Source organism: Coregonus clupeaformis, unplaced genomic scaffold, assembly GCF_020615455.1.
Source record: "Coregonus clupeaformis isolate EN_2021a unplaced genomic scaffold, ASM2061545v1 scaf0325, whole genome shotgun sequence".
NCBI classification, from domain to species: domain Eukaryota; kingdom Metazoa; phylum Chordata; class Actinopteri; order Salmoniformes; family Salmonidae; genus Coregonus; species Coregonus clupeaformis.
This window is the reverse complement of record NW_025533780.1, coordinates 250,204-270,142: the sequence shown is the minus strand read 5'-3', so window position 1 is coordinate 270,142 and position 19,939 is coordinate 250,204. Positions and strand designations below refer to the sequence as shown.

Genomic DNA, 19,939 nt, shown 5'->3' with positions numbered 1-19,939 from the left:
GTTAAGGTTTGTGGTGTTATACATACAAATCACTTCAGGGGGATCAGATGCTTTGTACTGTTGTTAATGGAAGAGAATTGCTGATAGCAGAATGTAGAAACATTACAACACACAAGGTCATTCTGCTGAAGCTGGCATTAGACTTATATGAAGCCGCACAGCAGCAAGATACTTTACGTGTTCGAGAGCATCAAAATTGTGATGTATCATGGGTAAATTGTGACTGACTGAATGAACTACAAATAATATTGAGTAGTTATTTAGGATGCAAGGTGATTTGTAGATCAGTCAGTCTCGACTCGCCTTTAAAGTCGGCTGCAATGTTGAACGCGCCCATTGTAGGTCTCTTTTAGCAGCACTGCCTGATGGGAAGTGAAGTTTACATGATGCAAAATGTAGTTTTTGACATCTAGTACTGTGCTGCTTGAAACTACAGTTCCCATCAGTGGAGGTATGATATTTTGGCCCCATGTTTTCAGGGTGAACATGTACTATTCCCAATGTACTTTTATCCAATTGCAAGAATAGCTAGCTTTGGCACAATATAGAAAATTGTATAGTTTATACTGTAGCCAATAACCATATACTTTTTTTGTATAAGATCATATTGCACTCAAGTTGTTTGCTTTGCTGAATTGATAGTAAAGACACACAGATTAATGCAGCATAGCATTATTGTCAGAATACAGAGCATTATTAACAAAAACAACAGTGGTTAAAACACACAGAAGACAGTTTAAATTCCAACATCAACCTAAAGCACACAGCCCTGAGGAACAAGGGCAGAAAGAAGAGGAGAGAGCAGCAGAAGGAGGTGTGTGAATGAGGAAGAGACTGACACTGTAGACAGTGGAGGGAAGAGCAGGATACAGGCTACAGAGGAGAGAGGAGGAGGAAGAGAGATGAATAATCATTTACATTAGCTTTGTTCTTGGGGCCCACCTTCAGATCTAGATACTCCAGGTCCTTCTTCAGTTGCATGTAAGTATCATCAGCCTGACAGACAGTGAGGAGTGGAGAGACAGATCACAAGACTGGAAGCTGCAAAGGATGCTAGGAAATTATAGTATTGGAAGACTAGTCAGGCGCTGTTACAGCACAACTCTACATCTCTACTTCATTCTCATTGTAGAGATCATATCACCACAGTCAAATTAATATAATAATATTAGTGAGGCAAAATAGGACAGAAAATCAGGGAGATTGATTGGGTTATATTATGAGAATGTACACCAAACTAGATTGTAGTGTAGGGCTGCTATTTAAATAGTTTAGGGAGGGATGCTTACACAAATAGCTTTAGCATTTCATAGGGCAGTATAATGCTTGTAATTCAGTTCGCCACCAAATCTCTGCCATGGGTAAATCATGTCTACATGAGCATGAAGAGAACGTAAGTGTTGATGGAGAGAGAATGAGCATGGTTGTTATTGAGCACCTTTGCAGCTTCACTGTGGTGTTCAGGTCTGAGAACAGTGCACTGTGTTTGGACTGGCTCCTCTAGGGCAAGGGTCAGCAACAGGCATATTTATTTTATTTTTATTTTTTTAAGATTGTAAAATCACCAGGAATTCAGATTAATTTAGGAAATCTGTTCCCAAGTATTCCCACAAATAAAAAAAGAGATATGTGATCATGACTCAATATAATCAAGGCATTATTTAAAATACAACCTCTTTCTGGGCTTAGTTGTGATCAATTTGCAGTGTACAAATTATTATAATTATGTTCCGGCCCCCCCGACCATTCGTTCCGACATAAAATCTCCCGCGGCTGAATCTAGTTGCCTACCCCTGCTCTAGGGAGACACACTACTGAGCCAGCCTTTGTACCAGTGGAGGCTGCGGAGGGGAGGAAGGCTCATAATAATGGCCGGAACGGAGCGAATGGAATGGCATCAAACACATGGAAACCATGTATTTGACACCATTCCACTAATGCCGACCCAGCTATTACCACGAGCCCGTCCTCCCCAATTAAGGTACCACCAACAACCTGTGCTGTGTACCCAGGATCACTTTACACTAATAAGAGTGACCTCAGAAACACACAGTTCAACACAACCAGGACAAACATACATTTCTCATTGTAGTTATCCAGGTTTGCAAAGACCTCAAACAACAGAAGATAAGGCTACAGTATATGTGTGTAAAGGCAGGCACGGTGCATAGTCAACAAGCGACATGCTTGGGATGACGCTTAGGAGCAAAATCATGTTTGTTTTGTTTTCTAACAAATCAAATGAAACACGGCTCTATAAGGCTCAACGGAGCGCTACATTATGTTGATAGATGAGTGAGGCCATCCATTCAAACACAACACAGGCTGGTGTATCTATAGCTGCAGACAGTCCATGCTAACAGGGGAGCATCTAAGCCACTAGTACAACAAGACACAACCAACACACCACACAGTCCAATGAATGATGGGGCTGGGACCAAAACACTAGCAGAGACACAGACTGCGGGTGATGGGGATGTGGCTGGGGGCTGGGTCTCCATGATTCACTGGAGTGGGGCTGCAGGACAGGGTGGCTGCAGGGGGGAGGATACGAGGGGGCCTGACCTGCAGGCTGGGGCCTAGGAGGCCGTTGTGCTGTAGGTGGTGGAGGGCGTCGCCGTGGACACCAGCCATCTTGGCCTGGTGCCTCCTGAGCTGAATGAGCAGGAGGGTCAGCTCCTCCGGCTGCAGTAGGGTCAGGCCCATGCCAGGGAGAGCCAGGAAGGGAGGGGCAGACAGATAGCACTTCAACACCTGACCACCAGGGCGGCAGCAGTGAGGGCTCAGCTCTTCAGGCCCCAGAGAGCTGTGTGCCTAAGCATCCTACCACAATATCTGCTCCTCTCTCTTCCCGCCACCCACACAAGGCCCTTCAGAGCAGAACAACACTGAATCCACCAGCCTGAAAATGGTGCTGCTTTCTGATTGAAATGTTTTACATCAAAGTTTCCTTCAGCATTAATCTTTAATAGTCCTAATATAAAGCAGAGAATAGTTTCAACTGGGTGTGTGATGAAGATAAATGAAAAAGACAGAAGCTGTACCGTTTTCCCATGCAAGCTGGGTGCGCTGACTGTGTGTGTGATGTAGCCCATGGCTGGCATTGACAGTCTCTCGATCTGACTAGTCTGTGGGAAGACACAGACATCAACACGTTATTAGGCTACATATCCCATTTCACAAATCAAACAGAATGTCAAATCATAAATGAACATTTATAAGGATGAATATGCCTGCAATGTGGCTCAGATTGTTACTGGCTTTCTGTCCCCGCTAAGGGGCATTCTGATATGTAGCATCCCAAACTTAAAGGCATTGCCTGCAACTTTACAAACAAATTTGTGCACACAGCATATTTTTTCTTCTATCCCTGTATTTATTTCCATCCCTCCTCCTCTTATTTGAAATAAGGTGTGCCCCCAGTTTAAGTTGCTACAGGGTTTGGAAGATTTGACATTTTTGCTTAACACACAGAATTCCTCGGCTAGGCCCATCACAGAACCTTAAAAGGACACAAACAACAAGAGATGTATTTAACTACACATAAATTATCCCCAACCTGCTTTCTTAAAATAACATTTGTTTGCTACCAGCGAGAGAAGCACTGTGAGCCATTCCCTCAGAGATTCCCAAGCCACTCTTTTTTTGCTGTATAATAGGTTTTTTATTTAAATGTAAGATCAGAAGAAAGAGACCGTTGCTGATGGTTGAGATACAGTGGAGATGTTTATAGAGTGCTGAGAGGCCCTGGGCAAACTGAATTAGCCGCTAATAACACACACACAAACACACTTGTGTGATATTCCATAGAGGTACATAGAACACAGCCCAAAAAGACACACTCAAGCCAAAAAGACATCACCAGCCTAAAAGATGCTGGATCCACCAAAACAAAGTTAATCTGCAGACTAAACTTAGTACCCATAAACCATTGCTTTCTTGGATGGTCTCACACACTGTGGCTCATTAAAAATATACTTTTCCTCTTTGTGTGTTTATGATTATTCTGTGAGCGAGTGGAGCGGCAGTGTTCTATTTGAGACACATAATTAGTGACTTGATGTTATGGGTGAATGATGAGGAAACAGAGGCTGGGACATTCTGTTTACTTGGTGTGAGGACAGTGGGCTGGTGATGAGGGCTGTGTGGAGGCTGGTGTGGTGCAGCCTTGTAAAGACAGCCTCACATGTGGGGGGTGTGGCAGCCGGCAGGGAGACAGCCCAGGGTGCGGATGGCGCAGGACAGTGCCTTGTCACAGGGGCTCACACACTTGCACACACACACGGCCACACAGGCTGATGTGTGTCTGAGCCTGGAGACTGGGCTGGGCCGGGATGAATGGGCGATGGGGAGGCTCACACTCCCACACACACACCCAGCCACCTGTGTAGAGGGCCTGGGTGTGGACTGTGTGAATCCTTCGGAGCTTGTGACCGACATCAAAGTGAAGATGCCGGGAAATTACAGCAGGGCTACTTCTCATGCTCATCTTCCCATGGTCGGCCCTTTCTCTAACGGTTAACGCATCAAAGTTATTATTCCTCTAAGACAGAGATGAATTGGAAATTCACTACAAGCCTCAGTAACTGTGAGAATTAAACCCTTTTATGAAAGATGAACGTTCCTTAGCTGTGAAACATTTAGTCTTGTGACAGTCCTAGGCTGATAGACCAGCCTCTTTAACCCTTTAAACCCCAGTGGGTCAGTGTCCTACCTTAGAGAGCTGAGAACACACCCGTCTAGGAGAACTGGAGCCGGTGGAGGACTCCCCAGGTGGCACCTCATCCAGCGGCCTGACCGTCACCCTGTCTGAGGGGGTGTGTGGCCTGTGTGGGGACAGTGGTTTGAAGGTGGGGACAGACGGGGGGACTTCACAGGGGGAAGGGGGCACAGAGATGGAGCGAGGCATCTCCACGGTGACCCTGAAGGAGGCCGTGTCCAGGAAGTCTGGCCCGGTGTAGATGGGCGCCGTGGGGCTGCCGTGGCGGAACTGCTGGCGCTGCTGCCACTCATACAGCTGCCATACCATGCCCTCCTTGGTGGCCATGCGTTCATCGGTGGACATGCGGAAGTGGCTGAGCCGGTCGTGAGCATATTTGTAGTCGCTGGGCAGGTTGCGGGGCGCCGAAGGGGAGCTCCCGCCGGACGGAAGTCTGGGGGTCTTTGGCAACGTCTGGTAGGCCTCTACTACCACGGCCTTAGGCTGCAGGGGAGGGGTCCGCCGAGGGAGAGGGAGGGCGTACTCAGTAGTAGATGTGTTGCTAAAGTTAGGAAAGAGGGATAGAGCCTTTTACAAACTGTGCAGTCCACTTATTTCACCAGGCACATAATTGAGCATCAATACTGAGTTGAAACAAAAGTGCATATAAAGTAAAGTATTAACAGCCATTCAGGCATGACCACTTTATTCCAAAAAACGGTTACAGTGAAAAAGAAGTTCAGAGCTGAGACATTCACAATCGCCACCAGGGGGAGACATTTGTAGTTAGTTTGGTAAAATACAGTATGTCAATTGAATGGTTGATATTGGGGCATGGGCTGAGGCTATGGTTAGCACGAGGCTGCTAAGGGGAGAACGGCTCATAATAATGTCCGGAATGGGAAAAAAGGAATGGCATCAAACATGGAAACCATGTGATTGATGTATTTGATACCATTCCACCTATTCCGCTCCAGCCATTACCGCCAGCCCGTTCTCCCCAATTAAGGTGCCACCAACCTCCTTTGATGGTTTGGGTTATTATCACTGAAGCTAAGGATAAGGTTAAGATTATGCTCAGGATAAGAGTGAAGATTAGATTAGATGAGTAATGCAGGTCTTCTGACTGACCTCTTCGGATCTCCCTTCTGTACTTTGACCCAGTGCTCCACCTGAGTCAGAGCCGTCTTCCTCTGCACCTGCTTCTCTGTGGCTGTCCGTGGGACAAAGCCCCTCTTATACACCACGTTCCCATTCTGCTCAGGGGGCAGCGTCGCGAGGACCGTGTGGGCCTGGCCATTCCTGGGGTGTGAGGGGCCAGGGAGAGAGTCTGGGGAGAGCCTGTCCACCTCTACCACTACCTCCGTGGCTGGATGGCTGAGCTTTCTAGGAGCCTCCAACACGTTCCTCTCCTCGTCCCCCTGGGTCAGTCGGATCTCCCCCTCCGGAGGCTTCTCTCTCTCAGGCCGCGACTGGGAGGGGCTCTTTCTGGTGTTGTTGTTGTTAACGTGGTTGGTCTGTGGTACTGCCTCCTGCACTGACATTTCTGGTCTCTCTGTGACTGCCTCTCTGTGAGGGGTGAGAGAGGCGATAGAGGTCAACAGGGATACCGGACTATAACAGAGGCACTTTACAGTTACCTAGGCTGAAGACAACAGCCAAACCTGGCGTTTCTATCACACCAACCCCTGGACATTAGAAACAACTGGCATGATTAATCAGCTCAGTGTGACATGGTTAGTGACATGCTAATATACTGAACAAAAATATAAACGCAACATGCAACAATTTCAACGATCTTACTGAGTTACAGTTCATATAAGGAAATCAGTAAATTAAATAAATAAATACATTTTCTATTGATTTCACATCACTGGGGAGCCAGGCCCAGCCAATCAGAATGAGTTTTTCACCACAAAAGGGCTTTATTACAGACGGAAATACTCCTCAGTTTCATCAGCTGTCCGGGTGGCTGGTCTCAGACGATCCCGCAGGTGAAGAAGCTGGAAGTGGAGGTGCTGGGCTGGCGTGGTTACATGTGGTCTGCGGTTGTGAGACCGGTTGGATGTACTACCAAATTCTCTCAAACGACGTTGGAAGCAGTTTATGGTAGAGAAATGAACATTCAATTCTCTGGCAACAGCTCTGGTGGACATTCCTGCAGTCAGCATGCCAATTGCACGTTCCCTCTAAAACTTGAGACATCTGTGGCATTGTGTTGTGTGACAAAACTGCACATTTTAGAGTGGCCTTTTATTGTCCCCAGCACAAGGTGCACCTGTGTAATGATCATGCTGTTTAATCAGCTTCTTGATATGCCACACCTGTCAGGTAGATGGATTATCTTGGCAAAGGAGAAATGCTCACTAACAGGGATGTAAACACATTTGTGCAGAAATAAGCTTTTTGTGCGTATGGAACATTTCTGGGATCTTTTATTTCAGCTCATGAAACATGTTGTGTTTATATTTTTGTTCAGTATATATCCCCTGAATGTTAGTCAAGGACTTAGTGACCTATAGTAATGCATTAAATACTTAAGTTATATGTCTTAAGACAAATGATTCATGCTATTCATTCCTCCTTCCCCTCAGATATTAATACAGGTGACTACATTATGGTAAAGTACAGCTGTACACTTGAAACAGGGGATTAGAAGGTATTATGCTGTAGATAAAAAGCCAACATGGACACCTCCATTAACCTGAGCTGACTCTGACTCTCAATGCTATTTCCCACTTGAGTGATACTAGTGAAAGCATTCAAATGTCCTTTATTCATTACTGAGTTCCTCCAAAGAGGGAAGGGAGACTACAGGGAGGGGTTTTCAATATGTTTTCAACACCCACATATTTTCATGGAGAGGGGAGTGTAACTAAGTGAGGTTCTTTGGAGAGGAGGCTGGCTGGGTTCCCCTTGAGAGTCTAAATGACAGCCATTTTGTCTTTAAACATATAGCTTGGGGTAGCCTCTTCATCCATGACTCTGTGTAATAGCTCTAGTGATGGAGCTGATCATTCATTTGTCCCACTCTCTCCCTCTGCATGGAGTCATTCATCTGAGATATCATTTATCTGATTCCCAGACCAACACTATACACGTCAAGGCAGGTCCTCTTCGGACAGTTTTTAACTCAGTTTCAAAGTTCAGAGCATATTCTCTCCATCAGACATAATGAGTGTTAGCTAATGTTCTACTGGGATTCCAAGTTCTAGTTTGCTGACTAACCTGATAATGCTGACATCCATTATGATACATGATAATGTAGCACTAGCAGTAGATTTAGACAATGTTTTTCAGGAGAAATAGCTTTCCTTGCAGCCGCTAACGAGCACTGAGCAGCATTGGCCACTAGATGGAATTGTTTGACAAAACATCAGATCCAGCCTTCCCTCTCAGCTGTAGCATGCCAGTCCAGATCAGCCACATCCTGTATGTTCAGTGTACACTTCATTTCTACTACACCACAAGCTGTCATTCATCTGACCAAACCGTAACTTTTTCTCCTCTTAATTGAAATAGCTATACATAAACCTGTCCAGTGTTCACCTAATGCTGACACTAATTTAAATAGATTTATTAACAACACAAATGAAGTCAAGGCCAATAATGGGCAGGTGACTGTGCTCTGTGATGGAGGAGGGTGTGTGAATGGCCTCGTCCCACATGGCACTCTATTCCCTATATAGTGCACTACTTTTGACCAGGGCCCATGGGGCTCTAATCAGTAGTGCACTATATAGGGAACAGGGTGCTATTTGGGACGCAGCTGTGTTTGTGCCATGTGACGGAGTAGAGGGAGGGACCGTGTCTGTGCCCTGTGACTGGCCCATGCTCAGCTGGCAGCAGGAGCAGGATGGAGCACTCATCCATACAGCAGCCAGCTGCAGTACTCAACATCTCATCCATCCCACAGCACAGGAGAGTAGACTCTATCAGAGTAGTGCTACGCCTGCCCTGCCATGGATGACTGCTCACTGAGTCCCAGCCAAGCAGGCCATGCTAAACCATGCCAAGCAAGGCCAGGCCAGGTACACTCCCACGTACAACCCCAACAGTTAGGCACTTTGCTAATGTTACTACAGGCACATGATAAAGATCAGATTGGGAAAAATGTGCTTGCTTTGGTGCTGAGAAGGTGATAGGAAGAGAGAGGGAGGCAGAGGTGAGTTGAAAAGGTCTACTGGGAGAGATACTGGTGGATCCCTGTTTGGACTAGGAGGCATTGGGTTTACTGGGGACTATTGGGGACAACTACAGAGGAGACTATTGGGGATAACTACAGAGGGGATTATTGGGGATAACTACAGAGGGGATTATTGGGGATAACTACAGAGGAGACTATTGGGGATAACTACAGAGGGGATTATTGGGGATAACTACAGAGGGGACTATTGGGGATAACTACAGAGGGGACTATTGGGGATAACTACAGAGGAGACTATTGGGGATAACTACAGAGGGGACTATTGGGGATAACTACAGAGGGGATTATTGGGGATAACTACAGAGGAGACTATTGGGGATAACTACAGAGGGGATTATTGGGGATAACTACAGACGGGATTATTGGGGATAACTACAGAGGAACTATTGGGGATAACTACATATGAGACTATTGGGGATAACACTACAGAGGAGACTATTGGGGATAACTACAGAGGAGATTATTGGGGATAACTACAGAGGAGACTATTGGGGATAACTACAGAGGAGACTATTGGGGATAACTACAGAGGAGACTATTGGGTGTAACACTACAGAGGAGACTATTGGGTGTAACTACAGAGGTGACTATTGGGGATAACTACAGATGAGACTATTGGGGATAACTACAGAGGAGACTGTTGGGGATAACTACAGAGGAGACTGTTGGGGATAACTACAGATGAGACTATTGGGGATACCTACAGGGGAGACTATTGGGGATAACTACAGAGGAGACTATTGGGGATAACTACAGAGGAGACTAATGGGATAACTACAGATGAGACTATTGGGGATAACTACAGATGAGACTATTGGGGATAACTACAGATGAGACTAATGGGATAACTACAGATGAGACTATTGGGGATAACTAGGGACGGCCTGCCTGGCGGGAGGGAGGGACTAACCTCTTGATGCCTTGACTCTGCATGAGAGCAGCCTGGTTCATGGCTCGGATCCAGCCATTCATGTCCTCCTGCGTGTCGGCACTGAAGAAGTACGTCCTCATCCCACAGTGCTCTGCCTGCGAGCCAATCACAGAGTTCTTATTGTAAATGTAGGAGCGCATTCCTGTGTGGCTCGCCTGTGGAGAGAGAATAGAAGAGAAAGAACAAAAATAAAGAAGGGAGAGGGGATGGATGGGTTGAGGGGTCAAAGGGTACGTTCTGAAAATGAAGACTCAGAGAGAGCAGGTTAGCATATTAGCTCACAATGGGACTCAAAGCCATCACCAGAACTTACTAAAGTAATAACAAAAGCAAGAGGCACCATTGTCTCTACACTAAAGCTGTTCATGCAACAGGCCACGCATGAAGAAGCATTGGTTTTAAAGTTAGACAAGCAGCCAGTTTATGCCGTATATTTGAAGTGTTTCACAAGTCCCAATGCACAGCAAATTCCTCATTAATACCCTTGGGCACAAACTAATTTTATACAAAGTTACAGTAACTCAACATAGCGTACCCACTTTGCCTAGCTATAGCATTGTTACAGAGCACAACCTCTCACCCATATGCACACGAGAAACATACGCAGTACAAACACACACTGAGACAAGCACAACACACACACACACACACAGCACACACACACAAAGAGCAACCTCATAATTAGCCTTACCCTGGTCCCTGGTTGCTTCAGGCTAGAGTAGCTCCGTCTCTACATTATAGTGTAATGGGCTTGCCCTCCTGTCTGGCCCCTACTGTAAATCTGGCCCCCTGTTCCCCTGTCTGGCTGCAAACCCACCCCAACGCCCCAACGCATGCCTAATCTCCCCCATCCTGCCCTGATAGGGGGGCAACGCTGCCACTGACAACTTACTGTCCAATTACAACACAGATCAGCATTTTCCCAGCACAGTTCCACCCCAAACTACTACACTGCCCAGTCCTCCAGCACAGCTAAGACCTTTATACAGCTTTCTGCTCTCCAAACCATCCTACTGCCTTTCCTATTACAATACAACCTGTATCATCCAGTACTGCCCAGCATGTTAGTCCATGCATAGTCCCAGACCATCATTTTGCCTGCAACTATTGCACAACTCTTCAAAGTAGTACATTCCTGTACTATCTGGTACAATATCCTTCCATCTATCCTGATGTATAATAACTCTGAGTCTGGGTACAGCCTTGCAGTCTCAGAATGCATCCCAAATGGCACCCTATTCCCTATACAGTGCAATGCTTTTGACCAGAGCCCTATAGGAATTAGGATGCAATATGGAATGCAACCTATGTCTAGCAGGAATCCATCCTCCATTTACAAATAAACAGCCATCCATTCTAAATCACTGAAAACCTCTCTTTAGTGTCCAACAGGTGCATCCACCATCATGTCGTGTTTCTGTTCAGTATTGTACTGCATCTTGTGATCAGCTGTAGCGATCTTACTTGGCTGCGGGGTTAACAAAGCCTGTTTTGATTGCAGAGTCCTGTATTATCCAGCAGCATAGTGCCAGCGTGATCTCAACTGAATCCCCCAGAGAAAAGTGCTGAATGGACAGGCCAGACCCAGACCCATGGCATAGGGTCCACATCCACACTCACCAGCTCTGCAGTCTACCACACACATCAACAATGTGGGGATGTTTCGTGTCGGAACAGCTACTCACTTTCCACAGTTCCTCTTTCACAAAAATAGTGTGATTTTAAGGCAAGTATAAATGGAGGAACCTCTGCTACTACCCAGCTCTCTCCCCTCTTTAGCATGGAAGACTTGAGGGCTCTATTTTAAGGCTCTCTTGACATAACATTAGGGGGGTCTGGTCTTAAGCATTCATTGGGTAATGAACCTGTGTGAGTTATCGACAGGCTGATCTTGACTTTAAGAACCAGAGAGCTTTTGGGGCAGAGTATCAACCGATAGACAGACATCACACTTTAACTTCCAGGACCTATTCCACTAATAGAAACCATGCCAATGAGTCGAATAAAAACCAATCAAAAAAAAAACATTCCGAAATTTGTATTTATTTTTATTTAACCTTTATTTAACCAGGAAAAGCCCATTGAGACCCAGAGTCTCTTTTTCAAGGGAGGCCAGAATTAAAACACAACACAACAATACAATTCAACAACATGATCCAGCCTAAAAAAAGCATTTACACTCCTCTGTAACAGTCTCTCATCAAAAAATTATAATAATTCAGTGGCACTAACATATCTAGATGAGGCATGGATTGTAGACTATTCCATGCCTGTGGTGCACAAGACGAGAAGGCAGTCTTGCCTAATACTGTAAATGTCCTATACATTACAAAACAAATGCATTACAAAACATATTAATCAATGAGCAAGTTCCATGGCACTAAATGATATGGCCTGGTTGTACAATACAACAGAAACATTGATATACAGTCTGGTATAGCTAGACGTGGCTAGATAGACTGAATGTTTGTTGAATGCGATGGTGATGAGGCCAACAGAAAGAAAGGCAGTGAAACTGGAGAGGAGTGTGGAAAAGAGATGGTTGGGAGGAGGATGAGAGGAGGATGGCCCAGCCCAGTGTGAGACCCTGCTATCCCAAGGTTCACATGGTGATGACAGTGTCCTGATGACTGACATGGAGGAGGCAGGGCCAAATACCAGTGCTACAGAGTTTAAACCTTCGCAACAACCGATGTGTATCAGGCTTTGACTGATGGGTGGTTCCATATGAACTTTAAGTCATCCAACAGTTCATTTGACACTTGTTACAGTTATACCAAGAACCAAGGTTGGCTTCAAAGGCAAACGTTCTGTGAAATTAGCCTACCTGAATATTTGGAGACGCACTGGCATTGTCCATCCATTCGTGATTGATGTGGAAAAATCATCATCTAATCTAAATGTGCATTCTTCAATTGGTTTGGCAAATGAAAAGTAGACTATGAGCACGGATGACGAAGCTAGTTGACGGTCCTCTGAGGAGGATGAAGGAAAATAAAATACCTATTCATGCAAGAGGGGCCCGCCAGCGTGTTTCTGGACGGCTGTCCGGGGGGAGCGGCGCTCGCTCCACCAGTACACAGTCACAACAGGAGGCCATTCAACCAATAGGAACACACGAGAGATAAACACAGTGAGAAGAGCAAACAGAACAGGAGGGTAAAGGTCATTGACTGGCTCCAGAAAACAAGTGTCTCTCTGCTGTTCTCGGCTGGCTAGTCATCTAATCAGAAAGAGTGAATTATACTGAACAAAAATATAAACGCAACATGCAACAATTCCAAAGATTTTCCTGAGTTACAGTTCATACAGTGGGGAAAAAAAGTATTTAGTCAGGCCCTAATCTATGGATTTCACATGACTGGGAATACAGATATGCATCTGTTGCTCACAGATACCTTTTAAAAAAGGTAGGGGCGTGGATCAGAAAACCAGTCAGTATCTGGTGTGACCACCATTTGGCTCATGCAGCACAACTCATCTCCTTCGCATAGAGTTGATCAGGCTGTTGATTGTGGCCTGTGGAATGTTGTCCCACTCCTCTTCAATGGCTGTGCGAAGTTGCTGAATATTGGCGGGAACTGGAGCACGCTGTCGTACACGTCGATCCAGAGCATCCCAAACTTGCTCAATGGGTGAAATATCTGGTGAGTATGCAGGCCATGGAAGAACTGGGATATTTTCAGCTTCCAGGAATTGTGTACAGATCCTTGCGACATGGGGCCATGCATTATCAAGCTGAAACATGAGGTGATGGTGGCAGATGAATGGCACGACAATGGGCCTCAGGATCTCGTCACGGTACCTCTGTGCATTCACATTGCCATCGATAAAATGTCATTTTGTTCGTCGTCCATAGATTATGCCTGCCCATACCATAACCCCACCGCCAACATGGGGCACTCTGTTCACAACGTTGACAGAGAACCGCTCGCCCACACGATGCCATACACGCGGTCTGCGGTTGTGAGGCCGGTTGGACGTACTGCCAAATTCTCTAAAACGACATTGGGAGGCTGCTTACGGTAGAGAAATAAATATTACATTCTCTGACATTCCTGCAGTCAGCATGCCAATTGCACGTAACCCTCAAAACATGAGACATCTGTGGCATTGTGTTGTGTGACAAAACTGCACATTTTAGGGTGGCCTTTTAGCAGCACAAGGTGCACCTGTGTAATGATCAAGCTGTTTAATCAGCTTCTTGATACCTGTCAGGTGGATGGATTATCTTGGCAAAGGAGAAATGCTCACTAACAGGGATGTAAACAAATTTGGGCAAAACATATATTTTTGTTCAGTGTAGCTTAACATTGATGTTGTTGTTAGAACCGGAGGAAGCAGCAAGCAGACTAAAATACAGACCCACACTAGCAAACACAACACCACACTCTGGAGAGAGCAAATGGCTGAAGAGAACGTAGTTGGCCATAGGCTGGGGGTCTACTGGATTTTCAGGTAAGGCTAGGATGGGAAACTCTGGTCTTTAGTGCCTCATGCGTTCTGTTGAGGCAGTTAACTGAACTTTGACAATCTCTAATGAAAGATCCTGGTCTGGAATATGTCATTAGAGAGAGAGAGAGAGAGAGAGAGAGAGAGAGAGAGAGAGAGAGAGAGAGAAGAGAGAGAGAGAGATGAGCGGAACAGAGACCTCTTAAATACATGCGCTGGATAATTAGCAGAACAGTATTGAGAGCAGGAACCTCTCACCTAACCATGATATACATTCCCTCCCCAGGCAGAGAGAGGCGGACGGAGAAAGAGAAAAAGAGAGAGTGTCAGGAAGAGAGAGGCAGGAAGAGAGAGAGAGAGAGAAGAGAGAGCTGAGCGGAACAGAGACCTCTTAAATACATGCGCTGGATAATTAGCAGAACAGTATTGAGAGCAGGAACCTCTCACCTAACCATGATATACATTCCCTCCCCGGGCAGAGAGAGGCGGACGGAGAGAGAGAAAGAGAGAGAGAGTCAGGAAGAGAGAGGCAGGTAGAGAGAGCGAGAGAGAGAGAGAGAGAGAGAGAGAGAGAGAGAGAGAGAGAGAGAGAGAGAGAGAGAGAGAGAGAGAGAGAGAGAGAGAGGACGCTAGAAAATAGCTTCAATGTATAATTAATCTTTCCCCTGGCAACAATCGTTATACAAATTCCATTGTGTGTAATGTGAGCTGCAGGGGTAATACCCAGACCTGCACCACACACACACACACACACGCACACGCACACGCACACGCACACATACAGTACACACACCCAGGAGGAACAAAAAGCCAAGCACAAAAGATATGAAAGGACTGCAATTGAATGCCGTCAAACTAGCACATCAAACATTCACCCTGTATTGTTCTTCATAAAGGGTCCTCTGCTCTCACTGAGAAAGATATGGAGATGGTTATTGTCAACACCATGGCTCTGACCCAGCAGAGAAACCTATTCGTACTGTCTACTCTGTCTGTCACACATACTGATTGAAATGTGAAAATATTCTATTACCCTCCACTACCCACAGGGAGGATCCTTTACCCTGCTTTCAACTGAGGCGAGAAACAATAAAACAATGAGTGTGGTTACATGCACACAATAATGTGATTACTGTGGATAGTCAGATTAATATAATAGTTTGATTAAAACATTTACGTGCTTTGCAAGAAGAACGATTTCCATAATAATCCTGTTTACATGGACACATCTGAAATCAGGCTACCTGATGGCACTGATAAATGCAGAAAATCAGCAATCAAAATAAACGTTCAACCACAGCGACCATGTTGTTTTTGGTAAGCATATTTGATTCTGAGTTCAGACATACAGTGGGGAGAAAAAGTATTTAGTCAGCCACCAATTGTGCAAGTTCTCCCACTTAAAAAGATGAGAGAGGCCTGTAATTTTCATCATAGGTACACGTCAACTATGACAGACAAAATGAGAAAGAAAAATCCAGAAAATCACATTGTAGGATTTTTAATGAATTTATTTGCAAATTATGGTGGAAAATAAGTATTTGGTCAATAACAAAAGTTTCTCAATACTTTGTTATATACCCTTTGTTGGCAATGACACAGGTCAAACGTTTTCTGTAAGTCTTCACAAGGTTTTCACACACTGTTGCTGGTATTTTGGCCCATTCCTCCATGCAGATCTCCTCTAGAGCAGTGATGTTTTGGGGCTGTCGCTGGGCAACACGGACTTTCAACTCCCCTCCAAAGATTTTCTATGGGGTTGAGATCTGGAGACTGGCTAGGCCACTCCAGGACCTTGATATGCTTCTTACGAAGCCACTCCTTCATTGCCCGGGCGGTGTGTTTGGGATCATTGTCATGCTGAAAGACCCAGCCACGTTTCATCTTCAATGCCCTTGCTGATGGAAGGAGGTTTTCACTCAAAATCTCACGATACATGGCCCCATTCATTCTTTCCTTTACACGGATCAGTCGTCCTGGTCCCTTTGCAGAAAAACAGCCCCAAAGCATGATGTTTCCACCCCCATGCTTCACAGTAGGTATGGTGTTCTTTGGATGCAACTCAGCATTTTTTGTCCTCCAAACACGACAAGTTGAGTTTTTACCAAAAAGTTATATTTTGGTTTCATCTGACCATATGACATTCTCCCAATCCTCTTCTGGATCATCCAAATGCACTCTAGCAAACTTCAGACGGGCCTGGACATGTACTGGCTTAAGCAGGGGGACACGTCTGGCACTGCAGGATTTGAGTCCCTGGCGGCGTAGTGTGTTACTGATGGTAGGCTTTGTTACTTTGGTCCCAGCTCTCTGCAGGTAATTCACTAGGTCCCCCCGTGTGGTTCTGGGATTATTGCTCACCGTTCTTGTGATAATTTTGACCCCACGGGGTGAGATCTTGCGTGGAGCCCCAGATCGAGGGAGATTATCAGTGGTCTTGTACGTCTTCCATTTCCTAATAATTGCTCCCAGTTGATTTCTTAAAACCAAGCTGCTTACCTATTGCAGATTCAGTCTTCCCAGCCTGGTGCAGGTCTACAATTTTGTTTCTGGTGTCCTTTGACAGCTCTTTGGTCTTGGCCATAGTGGGAGTTTGGAGTGTGACTGTTTGAGGTTGTGGACAGGTGTCTTTTATACTGATAACAAGTTCAAACAGGTGCCATTAATACAGGTAACGAGTGGAGGACAGAGGAGCCTCTTAAAGAAGAAGTTACAGGTCTGTGAGAGCCAGAAATCTTGCTTGTTTGTAGGTGACCAAATTCTTATTTTCCACCATAATTTGCAAATAAATTCATTAAAAATCCTACAATGTGATTTTCTGGATTTTTTTTCTCAATTTGTCTGTCATAGTTGACGTGTACCTATGATGAAAATTACAGGCCTCTCATCTTTTTAAGTGGGAGAACTTGCACAATTGGTGGCTGACTAAATACTTTTTTTCCCCACTGTATAAAGTTTGTATGTGAAAACTACTTCTAAGACGCATACATTCAGTTGTTCCGAACTCACTTCACTCGCGCTAAAGAGGGAGGCTCGCTGGGCTGGTGCTAGCACGCGCAGATCAAATACACTGCTGGAACGCCGATTAAGTGTTACTAATTCGAAAGATTGCTCAGAAAACCAGGTGTTTTAATCGCGTATGCTTACTTCGATTTTGACCTTAAGCCGATTAAGATAAATAGAGAAAGGTATTTACTTGACTATTGCATAATCTGTCTACTGCCATAATCAGTTTAATATCGAATTATGAGTGTGTATGTAAACGTATTCAATGTGGTGCATGTCATCATTAATAGTTAAGGCATAAACAAACTGGTTTCCTATGTTCTACTGTATGTCTGCAAGAGGAAACATCCCTGGACCAGATACAATCAAACAGCAGAGGAATTCAGAACGTTTGAGTTTACTCCCCCACAGCCATACTGAGTAGAGAGATAATGATGTTCCCATGTAGGCCCAGAGAAAGAAGAGAAGTGTGGAGAGGAAATGGGCTGGGAGGAGTGTGGAGAGGAGAGGGGCTTGGAGGAGAGGGGCTGGGAGGAGTGTGGAGAGGAGAGGGGCTTGGAGGAGAGGGGCTGGGAGGAGTGTGGAGTGGACAGGGGCTGGGAGGAGAGGGGAGGAGTGTGGAGTGGACAGGGGCTGGGAGGAGTGTGGAGAGGAGAGAGGAGGAGTGTGGAGAGGAGAGGAGAGGGGCTGGGAGGAGTGTGGAGAATAGAGAGGAGGAGTGTGGAGAGGAGAGGGGCTGGGAGGAGTGTGGAGAGCAGAGGGGCTTGGAGGAGAGGGGCTGGGAGGAGTGTGGAGAGGAGAGGGGCTGGGAGGAGTGTGTAGAGGAGAGGAGAGGGGCTGGGAGGAGTGTGGAGAGGAGAGGGGCTTGGAGGAGTGTGGGGAGGAGAGGGGCTTGGAGGAGAGGGGCTGGGAGGAGTGTGGAGAGGAGAGGGGCTTGGAGGAGAGGGGCTGGGAGGAGTGTGGGGAGGAGAGGGGCATGGAGGAGTGTGGAGAGGAGAGGGGCTTGGAGGAGAGGGGCTGGGAGGAGAGGGGCTGGGAGGAGTGTGGAGAGGAGAGGGGCTTGGAGGAGAGGGGCTGGGAGGAGTGTGGAGAGGAGAGGGGCTTGGAGGAGAGGGGCTGGGAGGAGTGTGGAGAGGAGAGGGGCTGGGAGGAGTGTGGAGAGGAGAGGGGCTTGGAGGAGAGGGGCTGGGAGGAGTGTGGAGAGGAGAGGGGCTTGGAGGAGAGGGGGCTGGGAGGAGTGTGGAGAGGAGAGGGGCTTGGAGGAGAGGGGCTGGGAGAAGTGTGGAGAGAAGAGGGGCTGGGAGGAGTGTGGAGAGAAGAGGGGCTGGGAGGAGTGTGGAGAGGAGAGGGGCTGGGAGGAGCGGAGAGGAGAGGGGCTGAGAGGAGCGGAGAGGAGAGGGGCTGGGAGGAGTGTGGAGAGGAGAGGGGCTGGGACGAGTGTGGAGAGGAGAGGGGCTGGGAGGAGTGTGGTGGGGGTACAGAGTGCTGCTATCCCACAGCTCTACTGGTGATGACTGGGGCCTGCTGACTGACTGACAGGACAGGGGAGGGGCCAGAGAGCAGAGCAGCACAGTAACACAGCTTCAAAACAGACCTTTAAAGAGACAGACGCTGTACCTCAGACCAGGATAAGATACCTACTGGAGTACATTATTGAGACCTACAGGCCTTAAGTGTTTGGTGCATGTGTGTTATGAAATAGCAGATGAGAGGTACAGGTAAGTGTGACGTGACATTGGGTTTGCATGAAGGGCCCACACTGAAAGCTCACATGTCAAAGCGAACTAGCATGCCAGGCCAAGCCAAAGCAGACATTAGGAAGAGCCAGTCTGGTGCCATAATCAACTTGGTCTAGACTGTATAGGTTTTTTGATTAATCTCTGTGCTTTTAAAGAAAGGATCCAGACTGATGTGGTAAGAATGGAGTGTTATAACAGCCCACCAGTCTGACACCAATCAGAGGGAGCACTGCACACTTTGTCTGGCTCGCCCACACAGGCCACTGGCTATGTGACTGTCTAACTCTGTAACCAAGGTGTAGCAACATTATCTAATGGCTGTTAGTTAGCATTTCCTTCACAGTTGAAAACCTCCTTCATATGTCTAGTCTGGTTCTGAAATCATGCAGCTTGGTTGGACTGTGAGTAGCTAGTAATAGTATTTTCCCTTTGGTGACTAGCTAGTTCCCACCCTTACCCTCTAGACTTACCTTGAAGGCATACTTGCGGCTGATGTGGTCATCAGGCTCCACAGGGGTGATGACATAACTGGGCAGAGGGATGCTCCCCAAGACTGTCTCCTCTCTGCTGTCTAGAGGGCACACACACACACACACACACACACACACACACACAAAGGCATGGTGATTCGTGACTGTAGGAAATGTAATTGGTGAGACTTAATTCAAGCATGATTCAAGGAGCCGCTGTGCTCCCCATGTGGTGGCAGGCAGCAGGACAGGAGGCTTATCTCTAGCTCAGTGTGATGAATGGAGGAGAGGTGAAAGAAAGAGGAAAATAGAGATAGAAAGAGACAGAAGAGGAGAGAGAATAGCCTGTGGCAGAACAGAACGTTGTCTAATTGCAGTCATGTCTCTCTGATTGAAAGGTTTAGCTCCACTAAGAAGCAGACGACTTGGAATTAA

At 46.4% G+C, this 19,939-nt stretch overlaps 1 protein-coding gene across 1 annotated transcript in view; it reads right to left on the bottom strand.

Annotated features, from left to right (window-relative positions):
- LOC121562517 (pleckstrin homology domain-containing family A member 7) overlaps positions 1 to 19,939 on the bottom strand; it is a 126,012-nt gene that overhangs the window by 22,158 nt on the left and 83,915 nt on the right. The window contains exons 8-13 of the mRNA XM_045214847.1: positions 19,505 to 19,605; positions 9,817 to 9,992; positions 5,831 to 6,268; positions 4,715 to 5,261; positions 3,045 to 3,128; positions 943 to 996 (exon numbers count right to left, since the gene is read on the bottom strand). Of these exons, the coding sequence (XP_045070782.1) occupies positions 943 to 996; positions 3,045 to 3,128; positions 4,715 to 5,261; positions 5,831 to 6,268; positions 9,817 to 9,992; positions 19,505 to 19,605 (1,400 nt within the window). The remainder of the gene's footprint in view (positions 1 to 942; positions 997 to 3,044; positions 3,129 to 4,714; positions 5,262 to 5,830; positions 6,269 to 9,816; positions 9,993 to 19,504; positions 19,606 to 19,939) is intronic.